General features: G+C 38.4%; 1 protein-coding gene across 2 annotated transcripts in view; it reads left to right on the top strand.

Moving 5' to 3' along the window:
- The first annotated feature begins 493 nt into the window (after positions 1-493).
- Positions 494-14,064, top strand: part of si:dkey-220o5.5 (actin filament-associated protein 1-like 2) — a 46,743-nt gene continuing 33,172 nt past the window's right edge. For both annotated transcript variants that reach the window (XM_056772427.1, XM_056772424.1), the window contains exons 1-2: positions 494-727; positions 12,988-13,125. In XM_056772427.1, coding sequence (XP_056628405.1) covers positions 712-727; positions 12,988-13,125 — 154 coding nt within the window. In that variant the 5' untranslated portion in view covers positions 494-711. The remainder of the gene's footprint in view (positions 728-12,987; positions 13,126-14,064) is intronic.

Below are 14,064 nucleotides of genomic sequence, written 5' to 3'. Positions count from 1 at the left end.
ATGTCTGGTTTCCTTTGATGAAAACTGTATTTATAAACCATAAGTAATAGTTAATGCTGTCCCGGGGCTTCGCGGTATTGCACATTTTCTTCATATTTTTTTTTACATGGAAACAGTTATGCACTTTTTAACAATTTTGTAAACATGAGAAACATAAACATGCTCAAACCTGCCTGCAGGTATATCACGTTTTTCCATGACAAGAGGAGAGAGCAAGACCAAATCAAGGAACAGAAAAATAACCAAAACATATCGTTAAATGTCTTTTTAAAGTGTTTCTTAATATTTCATATTTTATTCCGTTTAAATAAACATACACATATACTTTCCAATACAGTTTGACGTGCGTTTGTGCGTAAATAGCACATTCATCTTTAATCTCGTCTACGGCCAACGATGACTTCTAGTATCGTTAGCATCCATGTGGTGGCGCTGTTGAGTCACGGTATTTTATTTCTGGCGTTAGCTCCAGTAGCCAAACGGGAGGCGGAGAGTTCACAGACATAAAGTGATGTTGAGTGGACGGCTGATATGTAGCCGCTTGTTTGGGCACTTGCGCTCAAATCTACGTCTGTCTCTCGCCGTTCTTCCCGTTACCTCGAATTGCACAAAGATTCACTTTGAATTGCTTTACAAACCCGGGAACAGACAGCGATGAACTGTGGAAGCGACCGAAGGCAATTGACTTGGAAGCTTTGAGCGTTTCCAGAGATGGACAAGCAGAAAGGTAAAGCGCTGTTTTCAGATCATTGTTGAGTGTGTCTACAAGTCTGTGTGAAATTTTCGTTTGAAAGCTTGATGTATTATACTTTATATCACTCACAAAGACATTTTCTGAGTGACGTGAAATGTCTTTTTAGGCTTTAAGAAGAACTTCTAGCTGAGAGGTTGAAGGTGTGTTGTGTCGTGTCAGTTAGCTTCGCTTGCTGTCTATAATAACTTCAGTATCGATCAATGATTTATTTGTAGTCATAATCATAATACTTTTCTAGAGAACACCAATGGGCTGCTAGTTTGCATCTTGTCTTATCCTCAATTTTCTATAGATATTTCATTACTCCGAATGCTCAGTGACAAAAACACACCATTGAGTCCATCAGAGCTATAAACAGACATACATCCCAGTGTTCATCTCTCATCATTGCAGTAGACACTGTACACTGGATCATTGTTCTGGAATGTCAGTAATAGAGAGAGATTTGGGAAACAGCTTCCCCTGTCTGCCACAAACCAAATCTCAAGGGAAGGAGTTTGGTTGGTTTGTCTAACTGAAGGAGCGAGCAGTGTTTTAAGTAAGCAAATAGAGACTGCTTTACCCTCTCCTACGATCCATTATCAAAACAAAATGAGCATCATGAATAATATTATGGTCCGGAAAAATGTTTACGCTTTTTGTATAACGGCAGTTTTTTCGATTTCTGTCACATCATGGTCAAATCTAGTTTGAGCCCCAAACACACTTGCATATCAATGTAAATGAGGACATTTCATAGACTTCTGAGTTCTTATACACACTGTAACAACCTACATCGTTGTCCTTAAAGAACAACATTTTTTGGCCAAAAAAAGTTATTCACTATATTTTTGTAGTGTTTTTTTACAAATGAGGACATCTCCAATGGGAGGTTTTGCTTGGATTTGTTTTGCTTACTTTTGGATACAATTTTGTCCCCAAAATGTACCTCGGACATAAGTGGGTACACACACAGACGTTGGCACTGCTGTTGTAAACTAATGATATCTCCTGACCGTCACAGAAACCTTTTCACGTGCTTAGTTTTTTGTAAACATGTTTTATTTATAACGTTTGCATGCCTTGTTAAATTAAAGGGGAGATCTGAAGGAATTACACTTCTTTGAATTTAGTAAGTGAGTGGTATAGCTGTTTGAGCATTAACAACATCTGCCAAGTCCCAACGTTCAGAGTTCACAGAAAAGAAAGATATTTTCTTTAACAGAAGAATGGTGTTTTTCCATGGCCGGACATGACAGGTTGTCCCGGAAGAAACGAACTTGGATGGACGTGCCGCAATGACTCAGTGCAAGTCTGCATTTAGTGCAGTTACCTTCGTGTGTTCATGAGTATTGGAACTGGTCTTTGACGGTTATTGATGATGTAGAGTCACGGAACCGCTGAAGGGCGCAAATTGAGAAAGGGCCAAGATGACGGTGTTATATAACGCATTTAAAAAAAGTTGAAACATGAAAACAGTTTGTTTAGCACATCATAAACATAATAAAGACTTTGAAAAATAGGCAAAATAGGATCCCTTTAAAAATAGTTGGTGTGTCCTCTCACTTTTCAGTAGTTTGTCACCGTAATCTTGGTAAAATCTGCACCCACACAAATTCTCTCTTCCTTTTAAACCCATTGCATAACTTTCATTCCATAGAATTTCACACTTTGTCTTTCGTATTTTGTGACTCTAGTTAGATTCTGCTTCTTTGCCATCATGCCATACAAACAAATGTTTCTTCAGAGCAGATGTGGTAGAGTAGCCTAAATGAGTTTGGTGGTTGTGTTTGTTCATCAAAGACTTTGAGCAGCTTGCATTCATTTGTTGGATTCAGAGTTGATTGTCAATCGCCACACACCCTGCTCATCTGTTTTAAATTTATTATATCTATACATTTGCCAGACACATTTTAGACACAAGCTGTACAGTTGATCAATATATGGTTTCCCTCGGAATCAAACCCATGAGCTTTGTGTTGAAACACAACTTGTTGAGTTTCATGAACATTGTAATGTCACCTCTGTTTGCGGTTGTGCATATGTTTGAGATAAGGGTACTTGTATCTTTTGGTTACACCCCATAGTGGCATCAACTGTTATTTAATTTTTTTTTAGATGTCAGTGTGTGTGAATACGTTTGTGTTGATGCATTGTCCAAACACAGTGCCATTTCAAAGGCTTCAGCGGAGTTGTGTCACAGGATGTTGTTTGACGGTTGTTGCTGTTTCAAATGCACGTTTTAAGCGACTCAAACTTGCACTACGTTTAGATTGTGCAGCATCTCCTGATCTCAGAGCCATGCTTTGCGGACAAGCAACGCAAAAAAAAAGAACCGATGCCTTGCATAATCGCAGCATTCTCGATTTCTGCAGGATTTAGTGGTAAATGCGAAAAAAACATGCACATCCCACTGTGAGACTCGGCAATAAACTAAACTGGAATTTTAAATTAAATTCCAAATCAAATAAAACAATGAATACAAAAGTCTCTTTAATATAAACAAACTGAGACTTTGTCTGTGCTTTTTCAAAGATTTTTACATTTAAGAAATATCCATGTTTAAAGTGATACTAAAGGCATGAATAAAAATTTCCCCCTCTTTTACTCACCCTCAAGGCATCCTAAGTGAATGTGACTTTCTTCTTGAAGAATCATGCAGTCGGAGTTATAATACCACATATACTTTTACTTCCAAGTGGTGGAATGGGAGTAAATGGTGTGCAAGTTTTTGAAGCTCCAAAAAGTGCATCCATCGATCAAGGAACGTCTTGACAGGGCTTTGTGGTCTTAACCAGGGTCTTCTGAAGCGGATCGTTGCATTTTTTTAAGAGAAATATCCATATTGACAACGCTATTAACGATAATGTCTAACATCCGCTGCAGGCGTACGAGAGGCTTGTTTTTACGGCAAATGACAAAGGCGTGATAAGTCCCTGTGATATTTTTTTTTCCCAGTGATTGAAATTTTGATTCAAGCCTGAATTACCGCTTTAAGATTGCTGTAAACACAGCGGCCCCTGCTGTTCAAAACCTGTATTGCTATTCAGTTCACAGGTCAACTGATATGAATCGTCACATATTATAATCATTTTTCAACCAGCTCACAGTGAAACGTTACATCCCTAGTTAAATGAAAACTTGTTTGTTCTTGTTGTCTGGGTTGTCATGGTTGTGACAATGGTAAAGCTAACCGAGGTTACAATGGTGTGTGGTGCACTTTTGCAATGAGGATTTTAACTAAAGCGGCCGTAACACTCGCGGTTTCTGTAATCTCATATTAATCATGAGTACCTTTAGAGTATTGCATACTTCGTATCTTCAAAGAGTATTTAATTTGATCACATTTATAAAAGATAGATACAGCTGTACGATTATTTCCTAAACTATGGGCGCGTGGGTAGGGGTACTGAACTAAGGGGTAGGCTGAACTAAATCACGTGTGCTCCCACTGCCAACAAAACACAGACATCAGTTTCACTCACCGCATGCGATTCATGTCCGGCATCTTTAAGCGCTGGGATGGCTCCATATATCAGTTTCAAGCGATCTCCAAATCCAGCGTTATATCCTCCGTTTATATAACATTCATCACCCAAATGCAGTGAACAAACAAACACCTGAACTTCACGAACGTATACTCTCTCAATTCTATATCAGATCAAGTTAGTAAATGGAGTTTCATGTATTGTATTTCTGTTTTACTTCAAACTTGAACAATATAGTAACAACCATATTTAATGAATATTGTTTTTATTAAATGTGCACCAGCGATTTTAACAAAACTAAGATTGTCAATTTTATTTTAAGTAAAGGATGAGACCACTGTTGTCGCTCCAGACCTCTGCTTTCATTCAATGGTTTCTCTGACAGACTTTCTATTGTGTTAGACAAAAGGGTCAGCCGTCAGATCAGTTGACAAGAGGTTTTAAACCCCCTTTTGAAGCACTTAGGCAGGGAACGCAAAACATCCCTCTGTGTCCTCACCAACACAAATGCACGTCACGTCGTGGGTGTTCATGGCATTTCCGAAATGTTGACGACGCCCATGCACCTTAGGGCATTAGTTTTGCTAATGAATCAAATGTAGAAAGTGGTCTCGCCCCCTCGCAGAACATGACAGCTTTACAATGAGCCAGAAGTGCTTGCATGGGAGTGAATGGAGCTGCTGTTATGTGTTTGGGATCATATGATGACCCAGCATAAACCACACATTTTTCAAAGGACTCAGATTTCATTGATCAGCAAGATCACATTGAGTTATTTCAGGCAGTTTTTTTATTTAGAAATTTGACTCTTTTGTTGAGGTCGGTCCGAAAATACATTTATAGTGTTGAATCAATGCTATAGGCAAGTGTTCTTAAAGTAATTTACCTTGTCACATACCGTTTTATGTGATTCTTGTGTGGTACAACAAGCATTACTTTTCAGCATGTAGAATATCACAGTACCGTTTACTCTAAATCTAGTCAAATAGTATCACATTTTGTAGACAGAAGATGCTTTTAAAGGCATTGTACAATTTTGGCCGATAGCGATAACCAATACACCTTTAACTTTGAAAGCAGATGACCGATATATTGGCCAATATACAGTATCTAAATGCTTTTATTTAAATGTATGATTTATCACCTTTAATATATTGACCTACATTTTATTACCTATAAGGGACCGATAATTTATTGTATCCCTATTTTTTTTTTACTATGGTAGTCAATGATGCCCCAGAATTGTCAATTGGTAACAAGTTTCAAAATATTTTTATTTGTGTTTATCAGAACAAATACTGTAAGTATTTTCATTTTTGGGTGGAGCATCCCTTTAAGAATTGTTCTGGGTTAAATAAAACTTGAAATCTGTTAATAACATCCAGCCTGATTTCATTTATTATTTAACGAGGTTGGTAATTTGTGTGAATATTTAAAGTGTGAATTGTGCCAATGTACAATAATTGGAAAACCTGGGTATGAGATTGTACGAATTCATATGAATGAACCAACTCACAAAATATTTTCAGATTGTGTTGTAACATATTTGGCATGTTGTAGACCAAAAAATTGTTCACATTCAGATAATACTTCCTCGCTTCTTGCATTTACGCGAGAAGACAGTGTGGAAAAATACACAGAAACGGAGTAATTCCAGCTGCCGCAAAATTTAACCTCTTGTTTTTCATTTTCCACAAGATCGAAATAGATTTCTGGTATTGACTTGTATTGTTTGTTTGTTTTGTAACCTTTAGGATGAGACTACAATATTTTATGCAATTATATTTTATGAATTATTTGACAGCACAGATGATTCTGTTATATTTAATATGGAACATTTCTTTAATTATTGAATGTTTGCAAAAAAGTTTTGTTTAGAAGAATAACCAAAAAGATTTTTTAGAAAAATGGATGATTTAAGAGATAGTTCACCCCAAAATAAAAAATATATCTTCATTTACTCACCATCTTGCCATTTCAAACCTGTACGATTTTCTTTCTTCTGCACAACACAAAATAACATATTTAGAAGAATGCTCTTAACCGAAAACAGTTGGTCCCTATTGACTCTGTGTGCATATAATACAACATTTTTCAAAATATGTTGTGCAGAAGAAAGACAGTTGTTTGAAATGAAAAGAGGGTTTATTTTGGGATGAATTGTGATTTTAAGTCAGATAGTTCTTGTAGTTCAATCGGCAGGGCAAAGGTCATTGGTTGAATACTAAAAAACTGAATTCCTCTTTCCAACTTCCAATCCAATCAACTTTCGAAAGTTAAAATGAGATGTTCTCTCATTTCAGAAGCTATTTCATGTCACATTATGAGAAAACAAAATAAAACAAATGTGTTGAATTGTTTGTGATTATCACATACACAGTAGTATAAAGTAAATTTGTTGCTAAAGATGAACATCAACTCGCAAAAGGAGATCTGACGAAAAATTAAGAAATGAAGGATGTTGGAGAAGAAAAGAGGGTAATGTGAAGACGGAGGACCTTGAGAATGATCATCGACCTCATTCAGACATTAACTTAGACTGTTTGCTTAATGACTTTACTGTTAGCACTGCACCACCAACCCTGTAACGTCTGAAGGTCAATGTGTTCAATAAATGAAAACCGACATCTCTTACCTTTCTACAGGAAGGGTTCTGGCATAGGTGTTAACTATAAAAGTGATATTTGTTGTCCCCATTACAACCCCCTGTTTCCTGAAAAGAAAAGGTTTCCGGCATGTTCCATACAAGGTTTAACCATAAGTTTTGGCTTTAGAGCAACTTTATTTATTTTTTATTGTGTGTTATAAAAGCTAAAGGTTAACACTTGGTTGATATAAAAATCACAGCGGATTTCCCTTTTACAAATTGACTAAGGTAAACACTTTTTCGTCTTTTATTAAACATAGTTACTGCAGTTGTTGACAGAAAAAGCTACTGTACAATGTGATAATTACACTTCCTACAAATAGTTGTTCCTGCATGTCAGTGAAATGATGTCACAATTATTTATTATATGTTCACAGATCTGCAGTTTCTATGTTTTTTTATTTCACCATGTTTCAGTCACTTTAAAGGGATTCTTCAGCCAAGCATCAAAATTTCCCTGTTTTACTCACCATTAAGGCATCCTTACTGTATATGACTTTCGTCTTGAAGAGTAATGCAGTCGGAGTTAACTTAACTGTTAACTTATTCAACTTAAAAATATAGGTTAAAACAAAGAGTTTGCATGAAATTCATTAGTTAGATAACATTTTTAAGTTAAAGAGTAAGTAGCATTAGATCATGAAAATTAGATTTCTTGCAGTGTGTTATGTTGACTTGTTTGAAAGTAAGCTCTCGGTCAAGTTGTAAGTCCTAAAATGGATGGATAAATAACTTAGTTATTGGCTTGTAAAAAAGTGAGTCGACTCTGAATCACGCAAACGAGATGTGTCTCTAACCGCCACGTATCTACATCACTAGACAGAATCCTCACCTACGTTTTGCCGGGACTGCCTCGAAAACTTCACTCTCTCTCCCCCAAAACACTGTCGCTCGTTCGTGATGCGTGTGCCGTCTAAAACCTTTGTTCTACGTTGTGAAACTAAGTGCGTCTTATTTAAACAATCATAGGAAGAAGAACTACTGAGTAAACAATGGTTTTAATTCATTTTCAAATGACACCAAAGGAGTATAGGTGCATGTGTGTCATTTCACCTAAGATTGCTTCAATAATCTTGGCATGTTCGCTGCAGGATATGTTAAAAGACTATTCTTGAAAGGGGGAAATACCAACCTTATTTGGACTTTTTAGGTCCACCGAATCACAACCTGTAAGTGTGTCTATTTATATTTGTCTGAACTTCAAGAAATATTTGTGTATCTTATATCTGTGTTTAGCTAATCCATTTAACGATAATGTTAACATGTTCCGTTATTTCTGGCGTATTACAGTTTGTTTATCTATCAATGAACTCTGCTAATTTAAGTGTTCAATCTATTGTCGTCTATCTATTATATACTATCGTCTTCGGATGTTTCTTCGTCAGACTCGGGCTCAAACTGGTAAGGTAAAATCCCGCCATATCTATCTATATACTGTATATAATATACCACCTGTAAACCGTAATCCCTCATCCTTTTATGCTTCTGATCTCTTAAAAGAGATGCGATACCCGTGCTAAGCGCAGCTGACACTCATTATCATCACTCGCTCTCGTCCCGCCTTGCTGTTACAAACGCGTTTCACCAATCACAGCAGACTACACCACCTGACCAATTACATGACACTAGGCTAGCGGATAGGAGGGGATTAGACGGATGAATCGAGGAACAAATCGTTTGAGAGTCAGTCAAGAAGTAGGGTAAGAATAACTGCCTATTATTATGACATAATAGTGTTTTACACCTTCTATGTACATAAACTTGTTGTTGGACACTCCATAAGCCAAAGTAGGACCTTAAAAATCATTTGCTACTTACTCTTTAAGTGAAGGCATCCAGGTCATTTCTTTTCTTTAATGTAAAACTGATTTTTTTTCAGTGAAGCTCAGAAGGACCCTTAACTCAACTGGGCTGCATTACATCTACAAGAAAACAAAGATCAGCACAGAAAAGGCATACATGTCCATAGATTCCTTCAAAGCCTGCTTACATGTAGACAGAGGCTTTCCACAGCTCTCTCATTCAATGTTTTTTACAGTCTTGAACTGGATCCTCCATCATAAATAGTTAGCCACAATTCATTATTGTGGTGTGATTTCCTGGATTCTTCTGGCTTCTTTCGTGTTTTTGAATGGAGTGTTGCAGAGGCATGGTCAAATGTCTACCAGTGTTAACCCTTGACCCCCGCCCCCCATGGGAATGCAGACGTTTACTCCACAGCTGGAGCTCTTAACCACCACTGCACCCATCAGACCGGGGTTGAGCATAGAATGGGGTACACATATTGGTGGACTTACTTTGGAAAACTTGACGGTGATTCTGTATCTGTACAAATTCAAGGGTGAACACATATATATGTATAATTATATATGTATTTTTTCCAAAGAGATTTGATAGTCAAAGCTACTGATGTTCCATTGTTTGACTGTAAGTTTCAGAGATATGATTCTTAAGAAGAAAAGTTAGAGAGGCACCGTCTTTGAAACAGGATCTTTTCATTCAGCTCACTGTTCCTCTGGCAAACGATAAAAGCTCAGTGTCAGATAAGGAGCCACGTTTACACTTTCCTTTTCTCTCTGATGTACCAGAGAACAGTGGTATTGAAGAGCGTTTAATCTTGGCGCTATTCTTCTGGAGAGATTTTTGATGTAGCACAAATAGGAGACAAGAAACAAGTCTTTTGTATTAGCAGAAGGAAACAAACAAGATAACAAAGAATCAAGAAACTGGCTCACCAATTTTACTTCAATTTTGAAGAGAAACATAAACTTTTTTTCCTGGCTCAAAATGAGACAGAGGCGGTGCCAAAAAAAGCCAAATGATTTACCCATTTAATGCTTACTAAATGAAAATGTCAAAGTTCATTTACATCTTGGATTCTCTGTGGTCCACTTTAAATGATTCAATGATCTCTATATTCGCTAGTGACTGAAAAGTTCAATACTTTACAAACATCCATCCATCTTCTTCCGCTTCATCCTGGGCCGGGTCGCAGGGGCAGCAGTCTAAGCAGGGATGCCCAGACTTCCCTCTCCCTAGACACTTCCTTCAGCTCTTTCGGGAGACACCGAGGCGTTCCCAGGACAGCCGGGAGACATAGTTCCTCGGTCTTCCCCGGGGTCTCCTCCCAGTATGACATGCCCGGAAAACCTTCCCGGGAAGGCGTACCGGGGACATTCGGAAAAGATGCCCGAGCCACCTCAGCTGGCCCCTCTTGATGTGGAGGAGCATCGGCTCTACTCTGAGCTCCTCCCGAGTGACCGAGCTTCTCACCCTATCTCTAAGGGATCGCCCAGCCACCCTGCGGAGAAAGCTCATTTCGGCTGCCTGTATCCGGGATCTTGTCCTTTCGGTCATGACCCACAGCTGATGACCATAGATGAGAGTAGGAACGTAGATTGACCGGTAAATCGAGAGCTTCGCCTTGCGGCTCAGCTCCTTCTTCACCACGACAGACTGGTACAGCGACCGCATTACTGCAGAAGCTGCACCGATCCGTCTGTCAATCTCCCGTTCCATCCTTCCCGCACTCGTGAAAAAAAAACCCAGATACTTGAACTCCTCCACTTGAGGCAGGAACTCTCCACCAACCTGAAGTAGGCAAGCCACCCTTTTCTGACTGAGAACCATGGCCTCGGATTTGGAGGTGCTGATTCCCCATCTTGCCATCGCCCATCACTCCCGGATAATCGAAAATGGGCAAAAAGACGGGACATGGTTGGAGCTGAGGCACCTGGTTTTTCCAAAACCAATTGTCACTCTAGTGGCCACGATCCTAATTTGCTGAATTTTAAGGCTTAATATAAGTTAAACGGGTGAGTTATAAAAAAATTCACCCTCGTCACAGTTATCATAAAAAGGTTACAATTAGGTATCTAGACCAAAATATTTTTTTGTACCAGGCAGTAAACATGTTGCCCATTTCAACAAGTTGCCCATTTTAACATGGAGCTCAATGAGATTCTGTTCTCTTTTGGAGCCAGCCTATAGCTGCAGGTTGATAAATTGCAATTAAAGTCACTTCCGTGTTGGCTTCACGAGAGAGATTGGAGGGTTGCCCCTCGCTTGAAACACAGCTTGCTCTTGTTCTGGAACTCTTTTTGAGAGCACCTCCACTGTAGCCTAATGCCGAACTGCGGTCACAAATGAAAGTCTGTTAAATGCATACAGTATTTCTTATGAAGACAGACACCCGACATAATTTTGGCGAAAGTCTTGAGGCGGCTTGACATTTCTCTATGCAGGAAAAACCCTGAAAAATGTATGTTTATGAATTTGTCATGCCATTTTAAGAACTCATGCAATGGTTTTAAAAGTACATATGTTGTTCCTGTTTTGATTTTGTTATATTTTATTTAAACAGGAAATTGTGATTGGACCTTTTAAAGGTCCCACTTTTTTCACCACAATGCAAAATCTTGATTTGCTCTGAAAGCAAAGTTGGACAGTAGTTGGACAGTCTCGGTCCAGGTTTTTATTGGAGAAAAACTTTATTTGGTCCTGTAACTATGTCTTTAGAGGTGTATAAATACCTTATATAATGAAGCGTTATGTTTTTATTACCTTAGAATGAGCAATTTTTATCTACTGTACATACACCGTGGATCCCATTACATGGAATTCTCCATGTTGTTTCTACAGTAGCCCTAAACGGACAAACTGCTCTACAGGTAGCGTTTCGTAAATATGTTATCTCCTTCAGCTAAAAAGCAAAAACGTGATGACATCTTAGTCCTGTGTCAGCCACCGTAGTACTGCGAAAGGGAGGGGTGTGGGTTGGAGGGAGCCGTTGGTTGCAATTAAATTTGATGCAATCATCAGCTTTGCTTTATAAGCTGCATGCAGAGCCTTATGTGGTTCCTTACAAAGTTCTTTTCAAAAATACCATTCAGCCCGATCACACAACAGCTGGCTTGTTGAGCTTTTAAAGGAAATCTTAACGCTGTGATGTTGGACTTTCTGACATTATGTTTTACCTTTTCAAGGAAGGTGAGGGGAAATGAGATGTTTTTTTACCCTGACCCTAGCATACTATAATGTGGACAAATTAGAAACCGTAGGACTGGATTTAAATAAAGCCTTGAACAGAGGTACTGTGGGGTGTTGGGCTTGAGGTTTGTTAAGATTCTTGAGCCAATATATGAGTGAAAGTAATATTGTAACAGCAATAATGAATCAGACTTTGAAAAACCAGCAGATAGAGAGTGTGAAATCGTGTGAGAGAGGGGGGGGAATTGACTGCATTAACAAAGGCCCACTGATGGTGTGTATGTGTGTAATGTACACAGTGTCTGTAGACTCTGTAGGTTTACTGTGGTAAGGGTTTAAACAGTGGTCTGTTTGTCTGGAGGCAACATAATAAGGGCAGAAAGAGAGCAGCCCTCACTTGAAAACATTATAAAACAGGTACAGGCCTCTTGTCCTTCTCCAGATACCATAGCTTCAACAGTGAAGCATGTGTGCATTTCAGCCATTCAGGATAAACAGAAATAATAATACACATACAAAAATGTCCCTTGAAGGGCACACATATGACATTGTTTGATTAAGGAGCGTGTTTGTAATGCCTAATTAATTGAACGGGTTAGCTACAGGCATGCACTCAAACCATGGTACAAAGTCAGTGTAGGATGAACAATGTAAAATAGCTTTCCTGCAACACAGTGGTTAGAGCATGGCGCTAACAACGCCAAGGTCGTGGGGTCGATCCCAGGGAATTGCACATACTTATAACCAAATGTATCGTATAATGCAATGTCAGTCGCTTAAGCGTCGGCCAAATGCATAAATGTAAATACAGAACACACGCCATTAGCTGAGAAAGTCGTGTGATTCAAAACCTGTATAAGAGTCTTTCTAACGTGGAATACAAATGAAGATATTTTGTGGTTTTGTCTTTGCAATGGAAGTCAATGGGGGCCAATGTCCTTTGGTTTCCAAACATACAGGATTGAAATGACATGATGGTGAATAAATAATGACAGAATGTCCGTTTTTGCATGAGCTATATCTTTAAGTACATTCAGGAGGATTTATGTTTGGTTTAGATTCACATATTCTGACGTACTTATGTATTTATCATCTAATGCTACCTTTTCTTTCTTTTTTTATGTTTATAGTGCTGGCCCGGCTGGTGTCGGACCTCCAGACATTCCTGCTGGTCTTGGACAGTGAAAATCTCAGCTATATTGCTCAGGCCCAGAAGAAATCCATCTCAGAACTGCTCTGTAAACTACAGGACAACAAGGACACACCAGGTAACCGCTTCATAATCATCTGTGTGTCCAATATACAGTATGTGACCCTGTCTGTGAAATCTGTGTCTTATTCTCAAATATATATTTCAAGCAGTAATTTCTCTATGATTTCAATATTTGACAAGATCTTACTCAGTCAATATTAAAGATATCAAGATTATATTTTCGCAGAATGTTCTTTACATTATGCAGGATGATTTTATGGAGAAAACAATAAATCATAAAAAATGACTGGGTTTAGCTGGGTTTTCCCATAGAATATTTGCTGTGTCTTATTATATAGGCTACTGTATATACATTTGTTGTCTACCGTATGTTTGCATACACCAACAATAAAAGCAGTACTTGATAAAATGATATTTTATGTTAAATATAGAACGTCTGAATACAGGAACTTTACTTTGATTGGCAAAATGTATGTTCTGCATTTTCTTTGCATTTTAACTTTTGCCGTTTTATTAGCTGGTATATATAGGTTGTATGCCATCTAATAAAATATGTTATGCTATATTCTTGCATACAAGAACTGTAACTACACCGCAGCTCTTATAAACTATTTATTCTGTTAAATGATTGGGTTTGCCAGAGGTTATATATGTTTCGAATCATGTAGAAATTGTAGGTGTGTCGCTTTCAGGATCGTGTGAACGCATTTCATATTGACCTGCAGGTGCACAGATTCATCAGCTGTTGCAGCAGAACAGAAGGCATTTGCAGGACAGTTGTGTATAAAGGAGTCAGTTCAGGGTCATGGAGAGGTTATGAGGGACAGATGTTAAATTCAAAGTCCGCTATTTCCCTCATTCTCTCTGGCTCGTAAATTCCTCTGTTGGAAATATCAAGCTTTTCTGTGCCATCCGAACTGACCTCATGTGTGTGGGACAGAGCCAAGTCTGGACTTTGCAAGCATCATAGTGGAGACACAGTAAACAGATATGC

The sequence above is a fragment of the Triplophysa dalaica genome, chromosome 18 (assembly GCF_015846415.1).
Source record: "Triplophysa dalaica isolate WHDGS20190420 chromosome 18, ASM1584641v1, whole genome shotgun sequence".
Lineage (NCBI taxonomy): Eukaryota > Metazoa > Chordata > Actinopteri > Cypriniformes > Nemacheilidae > Triplophysa > Triplophysa dalaica.
This window is presented reverse-complemented; position numbering and strand designations above follow the sequence as displayed.